This window comes from Natator depressus, chromosome 1 (assembly GCF_965152275.1).
Source record: "Natator depressus isolate rNatDep1 chromosome 1, rNatDep2.hap1, whole genome shotgun sequence".
NCBI lineage: Eukaryota > Metazoa > Chordata > Testudines > Cheloniidae > Natator > Natator depressus.
The window spans coordinates 11,978,858-12,004,383 of record NC_134234.1 but is presented as its reverse complement, the minus strand read 5'-3'; the positions used below and the strand labels follow the sequence as shown (position 1 = coordinate 12,004,383).

Sequence of the window (25,526 nt, the reverse complement as noted above, 5' to 3'; positions counted from 1 at the left end):
TTGTTCATAGCGGTGGCTGACCGCATGAAAGGACTCCCGGTCTCATCTCAAAGAATATTGTTCTGGATCACTTCCTACATCCGCATGTGCTATGAGCTGGCCAAGACACCAGTCCCGGCAGTTACAACACACTCCACTAAGGGCACAGGCCTCATTGGTGGCATTCCTGGCCCAGGTCCCGAACCAAGAAATCTGCAGGGCAGTGAGTTGGTCCTCGGTGCATTCGTTCACCTCTCATTATGCCATCGTCCAGCAAGCCAGAGATGATGCAGCTTTCGACAGAGTGGTGCGCCAATCAGGAATTCCATAACTCCACCCCACCACCTAGGTAAGGCTCGGGAGTCACCTAATTAGAATTGATATGAGCAATCACTCGAAGAAGAAAAACGGTTACTCACCTCTAATAACTTGTTCTTCGAGATGTGTTGCTCATGTCCATTCCAAACCCACCCGCCTTGCCCTCTGTTGGAGTAATCACAAGAAGGAACCGAGGAGGGGCCGGGTCATCAGGGTCATATATTGAGTGCCGTGGAGGCGCCACTCTAGGGGGCTCCACAGCCAACCTGACGGGTGCTGCTAGGAGAAAAACTCTCCGACAGCTGTGCACACGGTGCACACACACCTAATTGGAATGGATATGAGCAACACATCTTGAAGAACAACACTTACAAGAAGGTGAGTAACTGTTTTTCCCCCTCTATTCGGCACTGGTGAGGCCACATCTGGAGTACTGCGTCCAGTTTTGGGCCCCCCCACTACAGAAAGGATGTGGAAAAATTGGAGAGAGTCCAGCGGAGGGCAATGAAAATGATTAGGGGGCTGGGGCACGACTTATGAGGAGAGGCTGAGGGAACTGGGCTTATTTAGTGTGCAGAAGAGAAGAGTGAGGTGGGATTTGATAGCAGCCTTCAACTACCTGAAGGGGGGTTCCAAAGAGGATGGAGCTAGGCTGTTCTCAGTGGTGGCAGATGGCAGGACAAGGAGCAATGGTCTCAAGTTGCAGTGGGGGAGGTCTAGGTTGGATATTAGGAAACACTATTTCACTGGGAGGGTGGTGAAGCACTCGAATGGGTTACCTTGGGAGGTGGTGGACTCTCCATCCTTAGAGTTTTTTAAGTCCCGGCTTGACAAAGCCCTGGCTGGGATGATTTAGTTGATGTTGGCCCTGCTTTGAGCAGGGGGTTGGACTAGATGACCTCCTGAGGTCTCTTCCAACCCTTATCTTCTGTGATTCCTTCTGTAACACAGCCCAGCTGTCCTCTGGCTGCTTTGGCTGCTTTTCACCCTTTTTAAAGGGGCTTGCATGAATTCAGGTTGCCAAGCCTCCAGGATTGGCCTGGAGTCTCCAGGAATTAAAGATTAATCTTTAATTAAAGATTATATCATGTGATGAAATCTCCAGGAATACATCCAACCAAAACTGGCAACCCTAATTCAGTGCCTGACTTGGGGTAGAAGCCCTGGTTTATCCACAGAACTAGGAATGGGCAGTGACAGTTCAGGGCTTCTCCTACTCAGCCCTGTCAACATGCCTCACCCAGGGCCAGAAGCTCATACAGAACCTGCCTCGATGGTAAGGTTATTAATCTGGATAAAACTAAGTCTCTGGCTCTTACCACGAAGCCATCTCCAGCCCCACATTACAAACAGCTCCCTATTAATCTGTCCAGATGGGACATCGAGCAGGTGGCAAGGGTCGAATACTTGGGCAGTGTTACAGCGCTGGAGGATGCTCAAAAGATGTGGGCGCTTGTATAGCAGCAGCAGTTGCCACATTGCGGGCATGGCATCAGACTTGCCACGGAGCTGTGGATCGATGGAAACATGGTCATAGCAACTCTATTGCAGGGCAGTGAAACATGGGTGCTGAGGAAGGCTGAAGAACATTGGATTTGTGTTTTGGAGCCTTTCTCAGTTGCTCCATATTAAGTGGCAGGATAAGACCAGAAATGGGATATCTGAAGCAGAACCCAGCAGCTGCCTCCCACCTGCACTGGTTCAGTTTTGGAGGCTGTCTCGGTGCAGACATATTGTCATGAAAATCAGAAAATTCCACGTGCCTGTGCCCAGGAATGCTGCTACCCCGCCAGCCATCATGTGGGCACCAAAAGCTGCGATGGCACAATAAGATTGCCAGTGGGGCACATAAACTGAATATCCAGCCAGACCACCTTAAGGACCTATCTAAGAGGTTGATCTGCAAGAAGAGCATGTCCCTTTGGGATTTCATAGAATCATAGAAATGTAGGACTGGAAGAGACCTCGAGAAGTTGTCAAGTCCAGTCACCTGTGCGATACAGGACCAAGTAAACCTAGACCATCCCTGACAGGTGTTTGTCCAACTGGTTTTTAAAAGCTTCCAATGATGGGGACCCCATGCCCTGCTTTGGAAGCCTATTCCAGAGCTCAACTACCTTATAGATAGGAAGTTTTTCCTAACATCTCATTTAAAATCTTCCTTGCTGCGGATTAAGCCTGTTAATTGTCCTACCTTCAGTGGACATGGAGAACAATTTGATCACTGTCCTTTTTATAAAAGCCCTCAAAGTATTGGAAGACCGTTATCAGGTCCCCCTCAGTCTTCTTTTTTGAAGACTAAACAACCTTGTTTTTTTCAACCTTTCGTCACAGATCAGGGTTTCTAAGGCTTTTAACATTTTTGTTGCTCTCCTCTGGACTCTTTCCAATTTGTCCACAGCCTTCCTAAATTGTGGTGCCCAGAACTGGACACAGTACTCCAGCTGGGGCCTCACCAGTGTCAAGTAGAACAGGACAATTACCTCCTGTGTCTTACATACAACACTCCTGTTAAAACACCCCAGAATCAGGTCAGCCTTTTTGCAGCTGCATCACATGGACAACTCATTTCAGTTTATGGTCCACTATAACCCCCACATCCTTTTCAGCAGTCCTGCCACCAAGACCGTTATTTCCAACTTTGTAGTTGGGCATTTGCTTTTTCCTTCCTAAGTGAAGTACTTTGCACTTTTCTTTATTGAATTGCAACTGGCTGAATTCAGACCAATTCTTCAATTTGTCAAAGACATTTTGAATTTTAAATGTGCCCTCCAAAGTGCTTGTAACACCCTCCCAGCATGGTGTCATCTGAAAATTTTATAAGCACATTCTCTATTCCATTCATGGGCGACAGGTAGAATAGGCCAAGCCAAGCCCCGGCCCTGCGCACCCTACACCCTCTCCTCCAAGCCGGCGGCAGCTTAGCTCTGGCCAGAGGCCAGCAGGTGACTGGGGCTGGCCGGTGACCCAGTTCTAGGGCCAGTGCGCAACCCAATGATAGGGTGGCAGCCGGGTGCTGGGGCCAGCGGGCGGCCTGGGGCTGCTCGGCTGGGGCTCCTTCGGATGTGGGGAGGGGGTGGGCCCCATTGGGTGTGGGGGGGCCCTTGGGGCTCCAGCAGGCAGTATGGGGGGCTTGGGCAGAAGGGATGGAGTTGCATGGCTAGCGTCCCCAAAGGGGGGGCTCACGTGCTGCCCATGAATCCATTATACAAGACATTAATGAAAATATTGAATAGTACCGGATCCAGGACTGACCCCTGTGGGAACCCACTAGATACACCCTCCCAAACTGACAGCAAACCATTGATAACTACTCTTTGAGTAGTGTCCCTACCTTATAGTAATTTCCTCTAGACCACATTTCCCTACTTTGCTTACGAGAATATCATGCAGCACTGTGTCAAAAGCCTTACTAAAACCAAGGTATATCACATCTATTGCTTCCTCCCATCCACTGGACAGTAACCCTGTCAAAGAAAGAAATTAGGCTGGTTTGGTCTGATCTGCTCTTGATAAATCCATGCTGGCTATTCACTCTGTTATCCTCCAGGTGCTTACAAACTGATTGTTTAGTAATTTGCTCCTGTATCTTTCCAGGAATTGAAGTTAGGCTGACTGTCTATAATTCCCCAGGGCCTTCTTGTTCCCCTTTTTAAAGTTAAGTACTATATTTGCCCTTCTCCAGTCTTCTAGGACCTCTCCTGTCTTCCAGGAGTTCTCAAAGATAATTGCTAATGGCTCTCAGATTGCTTCAGCTAGTTCCTTAAGTTCCTTAACTCTAGCATGAATTTTATCAGGCCGTGCCAACTTGAATACATCCAAGTTATCTAAATAGTCTTTAACCTGTTCTTTTCCTATTTTGACTTGCCTTCCTTTCCCCCTGGTTGTTAATATGAATTGTGTTGAGTATCTGGTCATCATTAACATTTTTAGTGAAGACTGAAGCAAAATAGGCATTAAACACCTCAGCCTTCTTGATGTCATCAATTAGCAGCTGTCCTCCTCCCCTAAGTAGAAGACCTATCTATCTTTCTCCTAATGTATTTAAAGAACCTCTTCTTATTGCCTTTTACATCCCTTGCTAGGTATAACTCATTTTGTGCCTTAGCCTTTCTGTGCTGCTTTTTTGTACTCCTCCTTAGAAATTTGGCCTCCCACCTTGTTAAGTTTCAGAGCCTGGGCTCCAGCCCGAGCGGGAATGCCTACACTGCTATTTTTAGAGCTGCAGCTAAAGCCCCGTCACCCTGAGTCAGTTGACCTGGGCTTGGAGACTCAGAGCCCCAGGGTTTTCTCTGCAGTGTAGACATATGCCTCATTAGCCTGCTACTTCCTTAGGTGACTGACAAGCCTAGGCGGCCGATGACCTGCAGAGAACAGTGTGGCACTGCCAGGCTAGTGCTGGCTTGGCAGGGGCTATCACAATGATGGTAAACTGAGTCAGTGGTGGGTGAATTGCAACCATGCTAAGCATGAATGGAGCAAGGTCACTGGGACCCAACAGCAGGAGGGGTAGGGGAAGAGCATTTGTCACTATGTGCTTGGTTTCCAGGGACCACGCTTAGACAGGGAGCCCCATAACAAGGTCTGAAGTTTGACTTTATATCCCTCTCTGGTGATTCCTATCCCTGTAAAACCCCTTCCGGAAGGAACCAGCTGCAGTAAACAGACCTACAGCTGGAGGCTAGGCTATATGAGTTGATTTCTCAACTTCATTATTCTGTCCAAAACAGATGGATGTGGTTTCCTGAGAGGTTCCGGAGACACAGAGCCCTCCAACGTTCAAGGTATTTAGACGAATGTTGTCACGTTCATGCTCTTCCTCTAGTTGAGCTGCACCTGGCAAGAGGGCACAGCGGGTGTGGGAATGGCTGCTCTCAGGAGTTCCTCACCATCCTCCAATTTTCATTCAGTTCAGAGAGCACCCTGAGCAAACACAGCCGCTTCTCATCTACTTCCTCCCCTCAAAAAAATAAGAAGTCAGGGTGGGAGGTTTCAAGAGCACTCAGGCTTGGCCAATCACAACTCTCATTGAAGGAGGCTGCCATTACTTGGCCAAGGCCCAGTGCTTGTGAAAATTCCTCCCTACATGACACTGGTCCCCATAGCAGCCCCCTGCACTGTTAACCTCTCTTCACTCCCCAGAACAGGAGCAAGCTGTTCTCCACTACTTCCAGCACGTTCCATTGCTTCACCTATTATTCAACAAAGACGGTGACAAAATTTGTAAATTTTTGCTCTGTTTTTTGTACAGCGTCTACCACTGTGCACTCCTGATCCTTGACTGGGACCCTGGAGGCAATGCAAATAAGCACAAGACAAACAGGTCGTGTAATCTCAATTTTTAACATGAAGAAAACAAAGTTCCTTCCAAACAAATGACATCACAGCGAGGACAACTCGTTTTGAAAGACAAGATGGGCTGTCTTGGCCCACTGCTGTTCTTTAAAGGGTGACAACTTAATTGTTTTGACATTGAATTTTTTTTTTCAAATCATTGTGAGACGAAGAGTACTTTCACTCCCCTGCTGATGGTTATAAAGGTCTTTTCAGTTGGGCAGTTTCTCCCTTGAAGTCTCCAAGAAACAGTGAAATGGACTCCCGAGAAAGTGCTGTCAAATGCACAAACTGAAGGGAGTCAAAGGCCCAGATCCACAAAGGGACTGGGACATCCCCAGACCTTGGCTTGGATGCCTAGGCTATGCATGGGGAGAGTTTCGGCCCTGAGAATGAGAACCACAAAAGCCAGCACACTAGGTGGGTTATCTTCTAAACTAACCAATAGTGGACACTGATGAGAGGGGTGTGTCCTAAGTCTCACCCCTCTCAAGTTAGGAACCTATGTCCGAGATGGCTGGAGGTACCTAGCTGTGCTTGTGATTCACAGATGGAAACCCCTCTTCTGGACGCAGGTGCCTAAGCAGTTTCTAGCAAGAACAGCAGTGGTGCACTTAACTCCACACAAAATGGCAAAGGAAGGGCTATAAGCACATAAATTCCTTTGGGGATCTGGGTCTAACTCTTCAGTGTTAGTGGTCTCAGGTATGTATGTAACGTGGTAGTGGGTACCATGGTTTTCTAGACAGGAATGTGATTTTAAGATGACTGGGCTCCAGTAATCTCTCCCCCATGAAGACCACAACACTGTTTTCACATCTGTTCTTTCCTTTTATTGAAAAAAAAATCATTTAGAAAAATGACAGTTTATATCAGGGACACAACTGAACAGAATCTCAATACGAAATGCGCCAGTTGGACAAACATGAAGGACATTTACAGCTCTAAAAATGCCATTGCTTTTTTCACCTTGTCAATAAATTTCATGCTCTAACATACAGAAGTAGCATATTCGCAGTCTCGATATTTTTCTCTTCCAACAGATAAAAGGATTTGATATAAAAATCGATCCCACCCACCCACTCCCCAATCAGATAAATATAAAAATAAAGAAAACACTTGTTTGTGAATGGACAGAGTTGTTTTACATAAAGGTTTTGTCCTGAATTCCTAACATAAGGATTCACTAAGAAAAAGATAAAATGAAGTCAGCGAAATGTGAATGCTAAAATCCCCCAAACACTGCATGGCACAGAGCTACATACTACAAAGCACTGCCAGGTAAAAAGGAGGAAGTCAATACAGCATTGAGCAAAAACCTCCCTCCTAAAGGTCTTCGATAGGTCAAATGTCATCCAACATCATCTCAAAAGTGACAGAGCAACCTGAAAGGCAGGTTAAACACTGCAACCACACAGGTCAAGACCGTCTGTAGCTTTAATCTGACTGCATTAGCGTCAAGATTTCGGATCCAAGTTTAAAAATCCTGCTTTATCCAGAATTAAATAGGATTTCAGGACAAAAACAGAGGCAAGTAACATTCTTTGCTATTTCACTTTATTTATTGGTATTAATTTAGCATGATCCACGCAGGAAGATGGCCACTGGAATCATTATTTTGTTTTTCTTTCCGTGGCCAAACTGTCATGAAGCTTGGAGATTTCCGGTTCGTAGGCCTCCATGACTAATGTTCCATTGTTATCAAAAAATTTAGCGATAGATTTGGTGAACTCTGCTTCTCTCGGCTGTTTGGTTTTCCCGCTGATGAAAGTCAATTTCAGGGTGTATTTGTCATCAAACCTTGAAGGGACACAGAAAAAGAACGTGAGTCAATTTAGAGAGGGGGCTACTCAGATTTGGCACAGCTGTGTGGCTGCGTTGGGCTGAGAGCCTAGTAGCCAAAAGAACACCCCGAATTTGAACAAGTGGCACATGCTGCAGCAACCCCCATCTTCACCACAGGTGTACGGCCCAGGTCCCAGCATGCAATGCTCCACCGTCTATGCACAAAGATGCTGCAACATGCAGTATCAGTAAATAATAACTCGATATTAAAGGATTTTTTTAATGCTCTTTTTGGGGTTAGCACTTTCTTAAATTAACATTAGAGTTAAAATAACTAGTAAAATTCAAACTTCTCCATGGCTGTTGATTGCTCTGACCTTACTGCTATTTTAATTCTAACAGGGTGAAACTGATGTAGATGTTAATGGGCAAGCTCATGAATTCGCAAAAAGAAAAGGAGTACTTGTGGCACCTTAGAGACTAACCAATTTATTTGAGCATGAGCTTTCGTGAGCTACAGCTCACTTCATTGGATGCATACTGTGGAAATTGCAGAAGACATTATATACACAGACACCATGAAACAATACCTCCTCCCACCCCATTCTCCTGCTGGTAATAGCTTATCTAAAGTGATCATCAAGTTGGGCCATTTCCAGCACAAATCCAGGTTCTCTCACCCTCCGCCCCCCCACAGACAAACTCACTCTCTTGCTGGTAATAGCCCATCCAAGGTGACCACTCTCTTCACAATGTGTATGATAATCAAGGTGGGCCATTTCCTGCAGAAATCCAGGTTCTCTCACCCCCCTCCAAAAACCACACACACAAACTCACTCTCCTGCTGGTAACAGCCTATCCAAAGTGACTATCCGCTATTCCTACCTACATGCCTCCAGCTTTCACCCTGACCACACCACACGATCCATCATCTACAGCCAAGCTCTGCGATACAACCACATTTGCTCCAACCCCTCAGACAGAGACAAACACCTACAAGATCTCTATCAAGCATTCTTACAACTACAATACCCACCTGTGGAAGTGAAGAAACAGATTGATAGAGCCAGAAGAGTTCCCAGAAGTCACCTGCTACAGGACAGGCCTAACAAAGAAAATAACAGAACGCCACTAGCCGTCACCTTCAGCCCCCAACTAAAACCCCTCCAACGCATTATTAAGGATCTACAACCTATCCTGAAGGATGACCCAACACTCTCACAAATCTTGGGAGACAGGCCAGTCCTTGCCTACAGACAGCCCCCCAACCTGAAGCGAATACTCACCAATAACCACATACCACACAACAGAACCACTAACCCAGGAACCTATCCTTGCAACAAAGCCCGTTGCCAACTGTGCCCACATATCTATTCAGGGGACACCATCACAGGGCCTAATAACATCAGCCACACTATCAGAGGCTCGTTCACCTGCACATCCACCAGTGTGATATATGCCATCATGTGCCAGCAACGCCCCTCTGCCATGTATATTGGTCAAACTGGACAGTCTCTACGTAAAAGAATAAATGGACACAAATCAGATGTCAAGAATTATAACATTCATAAACCAGTCGGAGAACACTTCAATCTCTCTGGTCACGCAATCAGAGACATGAAGGTCGCTATCTTACAACAAAAAAACTTCAAATCCAGAGTCCAGCAAGAAACTGCTGAATTGGAATTCATTTGCAAATTGGATACTATTAATTTAGGCTTAAATAGAGACTGGGAGTGGCTAAGTCATTATGCAAGGTAGCCTATTTCCCCTTGTTTTTTCCTACTCCCCCTCCCCCGACGTTCTGGTTAAACTTGGATTTATGCTGGAAGTGGCCCACCTTGATTGTCATGCACATTGTGGGGAGAGTGGTCAGTTTGGATGAGCTATTGCCAGAAGGAGAGTGAGTTTGTGTGTGTATGGGGGTGGGGGAGTGAGAAAACCTGTATTTGTGCTGGAAATGGCCCACCTTGATTATCATACACATTGTGAAGAGAGTGGTCACTTTGGATGGGCTATTACCAGCAAGAGAGTGAGTTTGTCTGTGGGGGGGCAGAGGGTGAGAAAACCTGGATTTGTGCTGGAAATGGCCCAACTTGATGATCACTTTAGATAAGCTATTACCAGCAGGAGAGTGGGGTGGGAGGAGGTATTGTTTCATGGTGTCTGTGTATATAATGTCTTCTGCAATTTCCACAGTATGCATCCGATGAAGTGAGCTGTAGCTCACGAAAGCTCATGATCAAATAAATTGGTTAGTCTCTAAGGTGCCACAAGTACTCCTTTTCTTTTTGCGAATACAGACTAACACGGCTGTTACTCTGAAGCTCATGAATTGTAACCCTGCTTTTTGGTAAGCATCAATATGCATTTAAGGGGAGTTTTGCTTGAAATTATCTTGTTTTTTGTTTCCTTCAGACAGAGGAGTCCTGGATTTGCAGGAGAGATTCTCGTCTCCCCAAGCGACTAGCACTAACCTCATTTCTTTTTCTGTTAAGGTGCTCAAATGACATAGTGATAATAAAAACCTAGGTAGAAAGGCCCATCCATTCCTGAGTCTGCAAACAGACAAAATGAAGTGCTTTCTTCATGTCAGTAAAGATCAATCTCTCCGTGTCACAGTGGACCTGACTTCCTGAAAATGACAGTGTCCATGCCGTGAGATCAGTTCAACAGCCATGGAAGATTTCCACCGTGTGTGTGTTAATATGTATCTATATGATCTTTTAAGGAAAACTGTATTTTTAAGTCAAAGATGAGGTTAATTGGGCCACATTTTAGCCGTCACACTTTGGGGTAATGCCTCCCTGTTTTAAATGACATGAACCAATTCCATGTAAGCAATTCCTCTGCCCTTAAAAGCAAACTAACATTGCTCCCGCTCCCTCCTCCACCTACTTCCTTCCTGCTCTGCTTTCATTGTTTCAGTTAATAAAATGCTTGTGTCTCCAAAAGTCTGACTGTTTTACACTTTAATTAAATATATTTTACAGGCCAGGAATAGAAAGCACAATTAAATCACAAACAGGGAGGCAACCAGCTATTCATATATATGCATATAGGGAGAGATGTGTGTCCCATCTCTTCTGGTGTCACATCTTACAGCAACCAGTACCAGATGTTTTAAAGATACAGGATTCCTTCCTAACCCATCAGTCAGTGATTGGTTTATGCCGGAAGCATGAGGCTTTGTAACCCGTATTCTTTTAGCCTATCTAAGCTAACACTCTCCCCATTTAAAAAGTTGTTTTTGAATCATGCTAAACTCTGGGGACTCCAATATCTTGTGGCATCAAATTACATATATTAGTTATAATAGAGGACAGAAAATTGAATACTGCATAAAAGTTTTAGACATCTCAAAACTAAAAATCATGATAGGAGCTCAAATAAAAGCAACTAAATGTCCAATACTGCAATCTGCATTCATGCAAATAGAGTTAATGGGTCTACTTTTCTAACAGCTGAAGGATCAGGCCTAAGCGACGAAAGGACAGAAGGAGTTGACTTAAAGAGAAAAGAGACTTAACTTGGCTAAGTAATGACTAAAAGGGGATGTAACACCTGACAAATACGGACGCAAAAAGGGTGCAATATAGAGATCCTGGTTCTCAACCTTTTTGGGCTCAGGACCCATTTGCAAATGTTTACGGCCTGTTGCGACCCAGTAAATAGTCTGGAGGTGGAGGCCCTGGGGTGGTTTCGGTTGGGTCCTGCCCAGCACTCACCCCACAGTGGCAAATCCAGTGCTGTGAGGCTGGCTGGGCGTAGCTCTCCGCTTCGGGCATTGCAAACTCCAGGGTTGCAGCACCACTCAGGTTTGGCCCCACCCCCATGACTGGACCAAATTTGTTTGCGTGGAGTTGTGACCTGGTTCTTGGGGTTGCAGTGCCACTGACTCAAATTTGGCCTTCAGAGCTGGGCGGCTGAACAGTGGCGACTGCTGGCCAGGCATCCAGCTCTGAAGGTAGCGCTGCGGTCAGCAGCAGTGCAGAAGTAAGGGTGGAAATACCATGCCCGCTATAGGGCTCTACCAACGGGTTGAGAAACCCTGATATAGAGAGCAGAAAATATGTGGGGTGATTCCATGTGGGTATTAACGGCACTAGAGCACAGGGAGAAAGACAGGCTCTAAGGAAGCGGGTGTCAGGTCATCCAGGGCTTTTGGTAGAACCAACACTTTGAATATTGCCCAGAAACCAACCGGGAGGCAATGCAGTGCATGACACAGGTGTAATATAGAACCCTTTGTATAAGGCTTATGCCACAGTGCTGCAAATAAACACAGACACCAGCCATTTGGCTCCTGCGCTGCTCTGAGTAAATCTGTACAGAGAAAGGTGACAGAACTAACAGGAAGTGGAAAGGACATTCCTGCCCCTCAGTAACTAGTAAGTAGGCAAATCCCAGGCCTCAGCAGAGCGTGGACGTTCTGTCATTATGGTCCTTTGGTAAATGTGGTTCTAGAAGCAAAAATACCTTTTTAGACTGGAGGAAAGTTGCCAGATGTCATCAGGGTCCATCCCTGCAGGATCTTTTCGATGTGCTACCAGGAAAATGCTCTTCTCCTTGTATGAGGTATAGATGGTCAGGATTCCCATCATCACAAAATAAGTTCGGGAAAGTTAAAGAAATTAAGGGAATACGAGAGCTATGCAACAGTAACAAGTAGGACATGTGAACAATGGAATGCATACAAATACATGATTCATCTCCACACAATGGCTGGGGATTTAATTGCTTCTGACAAGATCATTTAGAGCTTGGTTTTTGGTTTACATTTTTATTAGTATGAACAAGTTAAATGCAAATATAATGTGTCTATCTCTAGCTCTTAGAAATCTTCCCACTACCACAAGACCACAGATCAATGCCTGAAGTGACATGCATGGTGGGCAAAAGTTTATCAGAACCTCTCTTGAACGAGACTTACCAAGGAGTCAGACAGAAAAATCAAAAGATTAAAAGACAATTAAGCGTGAATATAAAAGACTAAATGGTGTTTTCAGTTACTTGACTGAAATTTCACTGGCTACATCTAAAGGAGGCCTCATGAAAGCCTGAGGTAGAATAGCAGTGGAAATAATCCGTGTATCTAGGGTCACACAGCAGGTCAGTGGAATAGTAGGGGTTAGAAGCCCAAAGCTCCTGACTCTCAGCTTTGTGCTCCATTTACCAGCTCACACTGCCCCCCTGAGACTATCTGCACAATTCAGAGAGACTGCTGTATATACAGAGAAATGTTGCACACTTTAGCCATCACTCTGGACATGGTTAGTGCAGACAATTCAGGAGACTAACTCCTATAGCCAAACAGCAGAAATAAAGTCAGTATTCAGAATGGCAGAGAACATTGCTGAAAAAAACCTGAATGATAAAAGTTACTCAATACTTCAGATTTACTAACTGTTCTCTCAATGTAACTTACATTTATACTGCTGTCCTCTTCCCAATTTTTATGTACCTGTTATTCCTTGATGGCAGCCTCAGACAATTGCTCTTGCTTGCCATTTCACTCTCAGCACCTGATCTGTAGTATCACAGGAAGCAGCTGGTGCTATAGGAGTCCGTTTACAGAAATACAAGTTTCTTCCACTAAAATAATGTGGAAGAGGACTTGGATGTTAAAATAAAATACTAAAATAGAAACCTGGCAAGCCCCACTGCCTGTGAAATTCAGACAGGACCTACCAGTTTTACTTCTATGTCTTCTAAAAGGGGAAAGAATTATGGATTTTTTAAATTTTTTTTTTTTACTTGTTGGGGAAAGACAGACATCTTAAACCTGCAGCACACAGGAAAGGATATGATACCACGCAGAAAGCGAGAACAGGTTTAGATTCAGGAAAGGGATGCAGATAATCCCAAATCAAAGCCACGACGGCAAAGAGACAGGAGACTGTGCAGATGATGAGGCGGCCATCAATCAAACAGAAATTCTCCACATACTTGTACTTTTCCAGGAGAACCTGATGGGAAAGCAAAGAGCCCAGTTTATTGTATACTTGGCTACTTTTACAGATGGCTTCCAAAGAAGAGTTAAATTAATTCTCTATAGATGCACTAATTTTAACGGCATAATCCAGATGATTTTAATTAAAGCATCCAAAAGGGGAAAACCAATTCAACTCCAGGAGCATCACAGAAACAGCAATAAATGTGGTGAGAGTGCTGCAACTTTAGATATATTTTATATCTAATTTAAATAGTCTTTAAAGGTACATAAGTTCTTTAAACTTTTCCTAACACAAGTAAAAGCCATTTTAAGGCTAACTAGCCAATTTTATTAATGGAAAATGACATGGTAATTGAGTTGGAAACATCTAAGAAAGCAAGTGATTTCTGAGTCGTTCACAGCTCTAAGAGGAGACACTCAATAGGAGTCTGATCCTGGAAACGTCTGCACACAGATCTGTCACTGGCTTTCATGAGAGTTCTGTACAGAGCGAAGCTCCAACGTGGAATCCGTGAAGGGACTCCCATACAACTCATTAGCCTAGTGGCTAGGGTACTCCCCCAGGATAGAGACTCCTGGATCACGTCATTCCTCCTCCTGAGGGGAAGATGGGATTGGAACAGGGATCTGCCACCTCTCTGTTGAGTGCCATAACTACTAGGCTACACAGGCATTCTAATTTGGTCACTGGCCCAATTAGTACTGAAGTATTCCATTGCTGAATTCAAGTGGAACAACTTCAGGAGGAGACATTGAGGAAATCACAACAGAATATCCCATAGCCTGGTAGCTAGGGCACTCACCTGAGAGGTGGTTGCTCCCTGTTCAAATCCCTTCTCCTGCTGGGAGGGGAAGGGGGGGGATAGGGGACTTGAACTAGGGGTCCCCCACATCCTGGGTGTGTACCCTATCATAGAATTTCAGGGTTGGAAGGGACCTCAGGAGGTCATCTAGCCCAACACCCTGCTCAAAGCAGGATCAATCCCCAACTAAATCATCCCAGCCAGGGCTTTGTCAAGCCTGACCTTAAAAACCTCAAAGGAAGGAGATTCCACCACCTCCCTAGGTAACCCATTCCAGTGCTTCACCACCCTCCTAGTGAAAAAGTTTTTCCTAATATCCAACCTAAACCTCCCCCACTGCAACTTGAGACCATTACTCCTCGTTCTGTCATCTGCTACCACTGAGAAAAGTCTAGATCCATCCTCTTTGGAACCCCCTTTCAGGTGAATACTGGGTACAGATGTAGTGCACTCATCTTCAAAAAGATATACTGGCATTAGAAAAGGTTCAGAAAAGGGCAACGAAAATGATTAGGGGTTTGGAACAGGTCTCATATGAGGAGAGAATAAAGACAGAACTTTTCAGCTTGGAAAAGAGGAGACAAAGAGGGGATATGATAGAGGTATATAAAATCATGAGTGGTGGAGAAAGTGAATAAGGAAAAGTTATTTACTTGTTCCCATAATACAAGAACTAGGGGCCACCAAATGAAATTAATGGGCAGTAGGTTTAAAACAAATAAAAGGAAGTTCTTCTTCACACAGTGCAGTGTCAACCTGTGGAACTCCTTGCCTGAGGAGGTTGTGAAGGCTAGGACTATAACAGGGTTTAAGAGAGAACTGGATAAATTCATGGAGGTTAAGTCCATTAATGGCTATTAGCCAGGATGGGTAAGGAATGGTGTCCCTAGCCTCTGTTTGTCAGAGGGTGGAGATGGATGGCAGGAGAGAGATCACTTGATCTTACCTGTTAGGTTCACTCCCTCTGGGGCACCTGGCATTGGCCACTGTCGGTAGACAGAATACTGGGCTGGATGGACCTTTGGTCTCACCCAGTATGGCCATTCTTATGTAGTTGAAAGCAGCTATCAAATCCCCCCTCGTTCTTCTCTTCTGCAGACTAAATAATCCCAGTTCCCTCAGCCTCTCCTCATAAATCATGTGCTCTGGTCCCCTAATCATTTTTGTTGCCCTCCACTGGACTCTTTCCAATTTTTCCACATCCTTCTTGTAGTGTGGGGCCCAAAACTGGACACAGTACTCCAGATGAGGCCTCACCAATGCTGAATAGAGGAGAATGATCACGTCCCTCAAACTGCTGGCAACGCTCCTACTTATACAGCCTAAAATGCCGTTAGCCTTCTTGGCAACAAGGGTACACTGTTGACTCATACCCAGATTCTCGTCCACTGTAACCCCTAGGTCCTTTTCTGCAGAACTGCTGCCTAGCCACTCGGTCCCTAGTCTGTAGCAGTGCATGGGATTCTTCCGTCCTAAGTGCAGGACTCTGCACTTGTCCTTCTTCAACACAAGGCTAAAGGTTAGAAGGGAGGTCTTTCCCGCTCCTGGCTGTTCTGTGTGGGCCCCTTGCGTGAGTTCGATCTGGAAGGTGTGCTCAGAGGGTGCCAACTGGATTGGGCCCGCGCACATGACTTAGGGGACCAAACACCTGTCTTTCCTGGTTTGTGAATCGCTCTGGGGCTGAGGTGGTAGATAAACCTCCAAATACCTATCATGAAGCAGTAGTGCTTATGTTCAGGAAGGAAACAGGCGCCCAGGTGCCTAGAGTGAAGCTGCAACGAGCACGCCCAGAGGAAAATACTTAGATGCCAAGTGAGTTTAGGCACCTACTGGGTTAGGCAGCAGCCGAGTGGGAGTTTTGTGCCTCACAGTAGTGCCTAAAAATGAAATGTAGGCACTTAAGTACCTTTGTGGCTCCCACGGCAGTGATTTCAAAAGGCCCATCGGGAGGCTAGCACAGTCAGTCAGAATATACCTTTTTGGCAGAATCATCCAAAGAATTTTTCACAGCTGATCCATCCCACTTGTCAATTTTTACTGGTTTGTCATCAATCCTCCACTGCAATACAAATTGAGAAATCAAGTCACTTCCAAGAACTTGGCATGCGTAAACATTTTATTTGTAAAACACGTGTTTCCATACCGAATAGGAAGAGAAGAGCAAATGGTGACTCAAAACCACACTCAAAGGAAGTGCTCCATAGCAAGTATCATTTGTATATGAACAACTGCCCAAAGATTAACGAAATCTAGTACCTATTACACAATTGTGCTGCAGTACTGTAAGTGGTTTGTACCGCAATTCAGCATGATGTTAGACCTTCCAACCATGCTTTTTTCAAAGCAGACCTCAGATTTAGTAGATTTTATTGTTGTGGCCATGATATACCAAGTTTTGAAAAGGTTTAATCTGATGAGTCTCATAAGCAGTGCTGAAGAAATGATCCCGTAAAGTGACAATTTAAAATGGAGTGATTGTAATTTCAGTTCTATGCTTGCCTTTGCCAACAGATGCCACTGCCAGTGATAGGAATGTTAATGATGTTGGATGATTTGTTAATTCTTTTCCATCAAATCTTCCAAAGTACTTACATTTGCTATGAAAACTGTCTCTCTCTCAGGTTACAGGCCCCCCACCTGGGTCTGAAGCCCTCTGGCTTTGCCCTCCGACCCCCAACCCAGGGCAGTGGAGCTTGGCTGGGCTCAGACTTTGGTCCCCACTCCTGGGGTTGTATAGTAATTTGTTGTCGTCAGAAGGAGGTCACGGTGCGATGAAGTTTTAGAACCCCTGTCCTACATGAATGAGAGATTTTTAAAGAAAACAAGAACAAATATAATCCCCACTCTTTTAACCCAGCTATACACTGGCCATCTAGCCTCTTGGCAGTGTGAGCTAGTGGAAAGAGCACTGGACTGGAACTCTGGAGACCTGGGTGCTATTCTCAGCTCTGCCACTTGTGTGCTGAGTGGCCTTAGGCAAGTTACTTAGCCTCTATGTGCCTCAGTTTCCCCATAGGTAAAATGGGGATGACGACTCTGAACTCCTTCGTAAAGCACTTTGAGATCTACTGATAAAAAGTGATATGTACGAGTTGGGTGGTATTATTACATTCAAATTTTTCACAAGTTGTCGCCCAGAGATGCGACCCTATTGCTTATGATGGACCAAGTATAACTTCACATGTGTAATACAAGAGTTAACGCCCTCCCTAAAGTTCATAAAACTCATAGCAATATCTGTCTTAAATTCATTTGGCAGGACTTTGCAGTACTGCTTTGAGCTGTGTGTATTTTAAATGGCCCGATATTTCAGTAGAACTTGAACCACACGTTAGATCCTGGTAGGAGATATTCTGAACTTGCATTAGTTCCCCAAGGTGAAGTTGACAAGATGATTTACTGACTTAGTGCCAGAAGAGCACACTTCTCTCTCTGGTTAAAATAAACTATTTTAAAATAAGATGTTTGCCCCGATTTACTTCTACAGGCGCTGAAAAATAATCACACAATTCTCCTCTGAGACACACAGGCAAGAATTGCTGAATGCCTAGGAAACTTCAGCACGTGTGCAAGTGCAGGAGCTGATTTTACAAGGCAGCATAGTAACAGGCCCTTTGCCAGTAGTTAATATAGCCCTTGTTTTTGTGTAAGTTTAAAATAGAAGATATTTATGGAAGATCACTGGACCCCGATTTTTACAGCAATACTAAGGTTAGTATAGAATGAATCATAGCTGAGAAAACCCTTTCCCACAGATTATAACGGCATACAAGTCTTAGATTTTTTTCCACCCTCCACATTAGATCATCCACAGGGGTTTAGTTGAACATGTGTGTTTGGAGTTTGAGGGGGTGGGGGAGGGGGAAGGGGCACAGAGGGGAAAGTGAAAAAGGTGGAGGGGGAAGGATTTCTGAGTTTCTTTCTAATAACTAGACTGGTACCCAAAGGTCAAGTAAGCTTTACATCCCCACACCACCTCCGAGTCCCTCAGTCCCTCCTTAGCTGTTGGCAGAAAGAGAAACCAAAAGGAAGTTGAAGAAAATAATTCAAATGTCATGACTGCACACGAGCATTTCCTAGGCATCCTTCGCGAGAATATCTAGGCTCCATTTCTCAACTGGGGTGGGAGGTGGAGTTTTGTGGGAAGATACTTGCCTACAGGTGATTGTATTTTGATTACTAGAGCCTTAACATGTATTACTGTTCCAAAAAGAAATGACGTAAAAATGGCAGCTTCTTATGCTACAGATCTGCTGTGTGTCACTCAAGTGTCAAAAATAAGTTACTACTGTTGAGTCAGAGTCAACACAGAATAGCTTGATCCTATTCTGTTGCTGATGTACAGACTAGAACTATGAACTGTCAATTGCAGGACCATGTTCTGTCCTATATTACACCCGTAGAACCCAATGAAACCAACAGTATTACAAAGAAGCAAAAGTGTCATTTGACCTGCAGAATCTTTGTTACTGGTGATGAAGTACAAGGAGAGGCTGGATTTTCAGGGCTGATAAAAAACTAGCTTTTTACTTGTGAAATTGAACAAATTTGATCTGGACTTATTGATACAACAGGTAAGTTCAACAAGCCATTTAAAAGTCGCTTTTTTGGAACTGACCTGACCCATTTGAGATAAACTGTGAAAAATCAAAGAAATTCTCAATTATATCTGTGTGCCCTTTATTAAATTACCAGAACACACATGTTAGCTACAGAATTGCTTCGCATTTCTGAAGTGACAATAACTAGTTCTCTCCACAAAGTCATTACTGTATTCCTGGGCTTGTTCCTAAGATAGGAAATTAAGGGAAAAAGTGACACTTGGAATCCAAAACTATTTAAAGGGAAGTTGTCTCCATGTTCCATGATTAAACATTTAATACTAACTTATGTTAAAAGTGATCTCTGAACATTTGAGCCACTGAATAAAATGTCTGTTATAATAAAAGAATCCCTCTCATAAAATGAGAAATATGTAAGAATTCAAAGGTTTCCATTATAGGGCAATTAGGGATAGATGATAAATATGGAGATGAAAGTGATTGTATTAAAAAAGTTTATTTATTGACATGTTGGTTGATAACACTCATTGCTTTAGTAACTGAGTGCCTCACATTAACGAATTTTGCCTCAGCCCAGTGTGTTAGGATTTGCCCCATCTTCCTTTTTTTGCCTCAGTGTAGCTACCCTCATGCCAACCCTAGAAAATGCACAGCAGCTTGTTCAGGATGCAGCAGCAAAGGAGAAGCCCTGCTGACAGGTAATAATCTCTTCTAGAGGCTAAGTACAGTAGAATCTCAGAGTTACAAACACCTTGGGAATGGAGGCTGTTCGTAACTCTGAATAAAACTTTATTATTATTCTTTCTAAAGTTTACAACTGAACATTGACTTAACACAGCTATGAAACTTTACTATGAAGAAGAAAAATGCTGCTTTCCCTTTATTTTTTAGTAGTGTACATTTAACACTGTACTGTACTTGCTCTCTTTTTTGGTCTCTACTGCTGCCTGATTGCATACTTCTGGTGCCAAATGAGATGTATGGTTTATTGGTCATTTCATAACTCTAGCGTTCGTAACTCTGAGGTTCTACTGTACTTATAGGCTTCCACCCCTCCCAGTAACCATGTGCTTACAATAACGCCAAGACTCATTTGTTAAGCTACCACCATGTTAATACTTCCTTAAAGCTCACTCCTGCATCTCAGCAAGTTAACACACACCAACCCCCCCCCCCACCCCCCCAAACCCAACCCCACCCCATTATGGAAGGAATTCAACATGTTCACAAGTCATTGCATGATCTTTACCTTGGTACTTCCTCACCCCTTTCACCCTGTTATTCTCATTTTATTAGACTGTGGCATTTTTAGGAGAGTGAACTTGTCTTTTCACATATTTCTAGAAGGCACACAGCACATGTTGGGGTGCTGTAGACATAAATAAGCAAATGTCTTGTAAGGTCATCCGAGGATAAGCAAGGATATAGTCTGCACAAGTTGCTCCAGTAAAAACCCACTCGTATACTACATCCAACCCACAGCCTTGCATGACAAGGACTGAGTAAAAGTGACACCCGAGTTCTTAAACCACCTCACTGCCTGGAAGCAAGTCTCCTCAATAAGCAAGAGGCATAAATGATACTCTATCTTATATTTGCAAGTAATTTCACCAATGGGCCTCTACTACATGGAGCAACAAGAGAGCTCAGATCAGCCCTCAAAAGACAGTACATGTCAAATCCCTGTCATCATTACTAACTGATTCCCATCTTACACTACAACACCAAAAGAGAGGGTTTCAGACCTTGAGGATGGAGCGAACATCTGCATGTTTAAGGATGGTTGGCACCCTCTCCTCCACATGAGGTTAAGTAGTCAAGAGGAACAAGTCAGCGGCCTATGTAGACTATGGTTGTAATAAATCTATTTCAACTCAACTAGAAAGACAGTCTGTCAGGTTGTGGCTATCAAAATCAAAAGGGCTGCACCTGATCTAGCTTATGGTCAAAGATGAACTGCAAGCCCTACTAATGGAGCAAGACAGTATGGAGCAGTCAGTATGCATAGTACCCGGAAAAGTTCTACCTGACGGTATATTTATAAAACACGAGAAGTGTGCTAAATATTTGTCCCTTGCCATGGCACACCTCCTGGCCTTAGTCTTAGCTCTTCTGTAAAGCTGAACACAAACCCTTGTAACCAAAGATATTCAGACACCAGCAGTTCTCCAGATATCACTTCACCAACATGTGCCCCAACTGCTCTGCTCCCTGAGATCACCAGGTTTCATCAAAGCCATCCAAAGCATCCCAGAATCAACATGAGTGAGAAAGAACAGCTCTCAAGTAAGAGTGTGTGCATGCATGCAAACAGAAATCCTGAGGAGAATACATCAGATTATAGTTAGGGTTTCCAACAGATTCAATGCACTGTTACTGAATGACTCAGTTTCTGCACCAACTGGACAGCCGCCATTTCAGAAGATAAAGATATTTATATTCCCCAGCACACATTTGCTTTCGTTGCACTTTACATAACCACAACTGAAGGCTTACCAAGCACATTGAAAATAACGAGGATACTTCCAGAAGGCATCACACTAAAACCACAAACTGCTGCCATTTGAAATCTGAAAATTAAACACATTTGCTTGCAGCAAGGAACCTGGAAGTATTTAATTTTTAAAAAACCCCATCGTTTATGGCAACAGTTAACGCAAGTGTTTTTAAGGGATGACTCAGCTCTAAAAACCTATTGCCTACGGTATATTTTGATCTCAAACTCGATTGTCCCATTCCAGGCCAAAGTCAAGGCTGGTGCAGAGAAAGGGAGAAATAAAGATGCAAACACCTGGCCCTTCAAAACTGGGCTGAGATTACCAAACTCACTTCATATTAATAACCATAGGCATTAGGCCAGATCTACACTACAAACTTTTCCCAGTATAGCTGTGTCTGTCAGGAGCACAATGAGGTACAATCTCTAATTGACAAAACTGTGCCAGTAAAAGCCCCTCATGTGGACACAGCTTATACCAGCAAAACTCTCACTTTCGCCAGTAGAGCTTATTTTGCTCAGAGTAAGGTGGTGGTGGTGGTGAGCATTCGGAATAAGGAATGCTGACATAAGCTGAAGTCATACTAGGAGTGCTTTGCTGATCTTGTATAGCTGTACCAGCAATATGCTCTTAGTGTAGACCTGGCCTTAGTTTCCTTTGTTTCGTTACTTCTGCATTTTACTTCCTATCATATGCTGCACATGCCAGGCAAAGAGACAACATTGAAAAGGAACAAAGCAGAGGGACCAGTTACAGCTGTCCATTATTTCAAATGTGCATTTACAGAACCACACCTCTGTGCTGAGTAGATTCCGATAGCAAAATGCTCCATGAAGCAGGGTTGGGTACTAAGGAGTGCCTGGAGAGGAGCACGTTAATTGCAAAATGGGATGTTGGCAAAAGAGGGCTTGCTTGCGCCAAGAGCCCTGTTTCAATGCTCACACATGGCACATACATGCTAAGAGCACCATTTCAATGTACCTAGGTGAGGAAGCCTTATGGAACCAAAGAGTCCCCCTCCTACATTCAGAGTGGGGAAAGGGGAGCACATATGGGTTCAAAAGCCCTGCTTCAGTACTCATGGGGAGGGAGCCATGTAGAGGTCTCTCAACACTCAGATAAAGGGTGTGAGGGATGCTCTTCGGGGGGGGGGGGGTATGGGTGCCAGGACTCCTGTGCTGAGGGTCACAGGACCAGCCCCAGATGGATGCCTGTGCCCCTGTACCAGGTCTTCTGGAGATAATGCTCTAAGGGGCCAGGGCCCCCACCTCAGGGTTCAAAAGGGAGTGTGTGTGCCAGGATCAGCCTGTGCCCAGTGAGGGTGACCCCTGGGGGCGCACAGGAGATGGCTGGCCGGGGGGGGGGGGGGGGAGAGACAGGGATCAGCCTGCACCCAGTGAGGGGGATGCTGGGGGGGAGGAGGAGAGGAGGCAGCTCTGGTGGGACAGGGAGCAGCTCGCACCCAGTGAGGGGGATACCCAGGGGAGAGGGGAAGAGGCGGCGGCTCTGGGGGGACAGGGAGCAGCCTGCACCCAGTGGGGCGGGGGGGGATGCCGGGGAGGGGGAGAGGAGGCGGCTCTGGGGGGACAGGGATCAGCCTGCACCCAGTGGGGGGGGGGGGATGCCGGGGGGGGGAGGGGAAGAGGAGGCAGCTCTGGGGGGACAGGGAGCAGACCGCACCCAGTGGGGGGGGGGGATGCCGGGGGGGGGGGAGAGGAGGCAGCTCTGGTGGGACAGGGAGCAGCCCGCACCCAGTGGGGGGGGGATGCCGGGGGGAGAGGGGAAGAGGAGGCGGCTCTGGGGGGACAGGGATCAGCCTGCACCCAGTGGGGGGGATACCCGGGGGGAGAGGGGAAGAGGAGGCGGCTCTGGTGGGACAGGGAGCAGCCCGCACCCAGTGGGGGGGGGGGGAAGAGGAGGCAGCTCTGGGGGGACAGGGATCAGCCTGCACCCAGTGGGGGGGGGATGCCGGGGGGGGGAGGGGGAGAGGAGGCGGCTCTGGGGGGACAGGGAGCAGACCGCACCCAGTGGGGGGGGATGCCGGGGGGGGAGAGGAGGCGGCTCTGGGGGGACAGGGAGCAGCCCGCACCCAGTGGGGAGGGATGCCGGGGGGGGAGGGGAAGAGGAGGCGGCTCTGGGGAAGGGGGGGCAGGGATCAGTCCCGGGTGCCCCCCGAGGGGAGGGGCCTAGCCCCAGGCTGCAGCGCCTGAGCCAGAGGCCCCAGCCGCGGGGCGCCCCGAGCCCGCCGTCCCCTCCCCCAGCCCGCTACCTTCTCCAGCAGCCCGTTCTTGCCGCCCTTCGCCGCCATCTTCTCTCCTCCCTCCACCCCGCGGCTCGGGGCGAGCTGTGCGCCGGCGATTGGCTGCGCAGGGCAGCCGCGCGGAGGCTGACGGGATTTCTAGCACGTCCACCTCGACAGAATATTACAGCTGCCGCCGCTTGGGGCACGTGGCCGGAAGCGCGCGCCCCGGGATACGTAGTTTTTTGCGTGGCCCGAGGTGCTCGAGCCCTCGGGAGCGTCCCCGTTGCTATGGGGACCGCACGGGGAGAAGACAACATGGCGGCTGCCTGGTGGCCCTGACAGCCGGCGCGCGGAGACTCCGCCAGGGGCTGACGCTGCCCAGGACGATGGCGAGGGAAGCACAGGTACCAGCGGCGCCCACAGGGCGGAGACGGGGTGAGAGGGGCCCCGCGCAGCATCTTCCCGGGAGTGAGGCTAAAGGCCTCTCCAGGAACTGGAGGACCAAGAACTCTATGGTTTTAGCTTGGCTCCAACGCCTCACCCCATTGGGGACTCCCAACTAAGTCAGGCCGCCAACCACCTGCCGATCCTGTTGCTCTGTGTTCCCCGTCAGTACCCCAAACCAACCACGCGCCGACTCCGTCATGCCGCATCCCGCCTTCATAGCCCACACCAACCCCATCATGCCACATCTCCCCACTGGTGCCCCATGCCAACTCCTTCATGCCTTGTCCCCCGTTGGCACCCCCACACCAACCACGTGCTGACTGCTTCGCACCGCGTTCCCTGTCAGCACCTCCACACCAACCAGGTGCCAACCTCACCACTTCCTTGCGTCCTCCATTGGTAACCAGTGCCACTACCTCACCACTTTACCTGTCATGCCAGCGCCACACTGACCATCATCATTCCTCCATCAAATCACTTATTTAGGTGCTTAATATTTGACACCCAGGTTTTCAAACGTTGGCCTGTGTGACTTGCTCAAGGCCTCAGAACATGAAGATAACAAAGGAAATGATTAATGATTAATCATTAATGATCTGGAGGATGGTGTGGATTGCACCCTCAGCAAGTTTGCAGATGACACTAAACTGGGAGGAGTGGTAGATATGCTGGAGGGTAGGGATAGGATACAGAGGGTCCTAGGCAAATTAGAGGATTGGGCCAAAAGAAATCTGATGAGATTCAACAAGGACAAGTGCAGAGTCCTGCATTTAGGACGGAAGAATCCCATGCACCGCTACAGACTAGGGACCGAATGGCTAGGCAGCAGTTCTGCAGAAAAGGACCTAGGGGTTACAGTGGATAAGAATCTGGATATGAGTCAGCAGTGTGCCCTTGTTGCCAAGAAGGCCAATGGTATTTTGGGATGTATAAGTAGGAGCATTGCCAGCAGATCGAGGGATGTGATCGTTCCCCTCTATTCGACATTGGTGAGGCCTCATCTGGAGTCCTGTGTCCAGTGTTGGGCCCCACACTACAAGAAGGATGTGGAAAAATTGGAAAGCATCCAGCGGAGGGCAACAAAAATGATTAGGGGACTGGAACACATGACTTATGAGGAGAGGCTGAGGGAACTGGGATTGTTTAGTCTGTGGAAGAGAAGAATGAGGGGGGATTTGATAGCTGTTTTCAGCTACCTGAAAGGGGGTTCCAAAGAGGATGGATTGAGACTGTTCTCAGTGGTAGCAGATGACAGAACGAGGAGTAATGGTCTCAAGTTGCAGTGGGGGAGGTTTAGGTTGGATATTAGGAAAAACTTTTTCACTTGGAGGGTGGTGAAGCACTGGAAATCGTTACCTAGGAGGTGGTGGAATCTCCTTCCTTTGAGGTTTTTAAGGTCAGGCTTGACAAAGCCCTGGCTGGGATGATTTACTGGGGGACTAGTCCTGCTTTGAGCAGGAGGATGGACTAGGTACCTCCTGAGGTCCCTTCCAACCCTGAGATTCTGTGATTCTCTGAAAGGGGTAAGAAAAGGGAGGATGAGGGTTAAAACAGAAAAATAATCGGAGTCATATTCTATACTGACTCAAGCAAACACGTTCT

The 25,526-nt window shown here is 46.3% G+C and overlaps 2 protein-coding genes across 6 annotated transcripts in view; one reads left to right on the top strand and one right to left on the bottom strand.

The window, feature by feature from the left end:
* Positions 1-6,449: 6,449 nt before the first annotated feature.
* On the bottom strand, positions 6,450-23,701 carry SPCS2 (signal peptidase complex subunit 2). Its single transcript, XM_074954730.1, has 5 exons — positions 23,505-23,701; positions 16,151-16,234; positions 13,226-13,385; positions 11,896-12,031; positions 6,450-7,431 (listed from the first exon to the last, which is right to left on the bottom strand). The coding sequence occupies exons 1-5, from the start codon at positions 23,541-23,543 to the stop codon at positions 7,245-7,247; spliced, it is 606 nt and encodes a 201-aa protein (XP_074810831.1). The 5' UTR covers positions 23,544-23,701; the 3' UTR covers positions 6,450-7,244.
* XRRA1 (X-ray radiation resistance associated 1) overlaps positions 23,553-25,526 on the top strand; it is a 53,297-nt gene continuing 51,323 nt past the window's right edge. For 3 of the 5 annotated variants that reach the window (XR_012639828.1, XR_012639830.1, XM_074954700.1), the window contains exon 1: positions 23,554-23,881. The gene's annotated coding sequence lies outside the window, so the exon portion shown is untranslated. Of the gene's footprint in view, positions 23,882-25,526 lie in introns of all 5 variants that reach the window. The other 2 variants (XR_012639831.1, XM_074954715.1) reach the window with 1 other exon arrangement.

What these genes read in the sequence shown, in the direction of transcription:
- SPCS2 (XM_074954730.1), bottom strand. Translation starts at nt 23,543, where the DNA reads ATGGCGGCGAAGGGCGGCAAGAACGGGCTGCTGGAGAAG. An exon ending in AGAACGGGCTGCTGGAGAAG is followed by an intron (nt 16,235 to 23,504) that starts GTAGCGGGCTGG and finishes TTTGTATTGCAG; the next exon opens with TGGAGGATTGATGACAAACC. An exon ending in CTTTCCTCCAGTCTAAAAAG is followed by an intron (nt 7,432 to 11,895) that starts GTATTTTTGCTT and finishes TGTCCCTTCAAG; the next exon opens with GTTTGATGACAAATACACCC.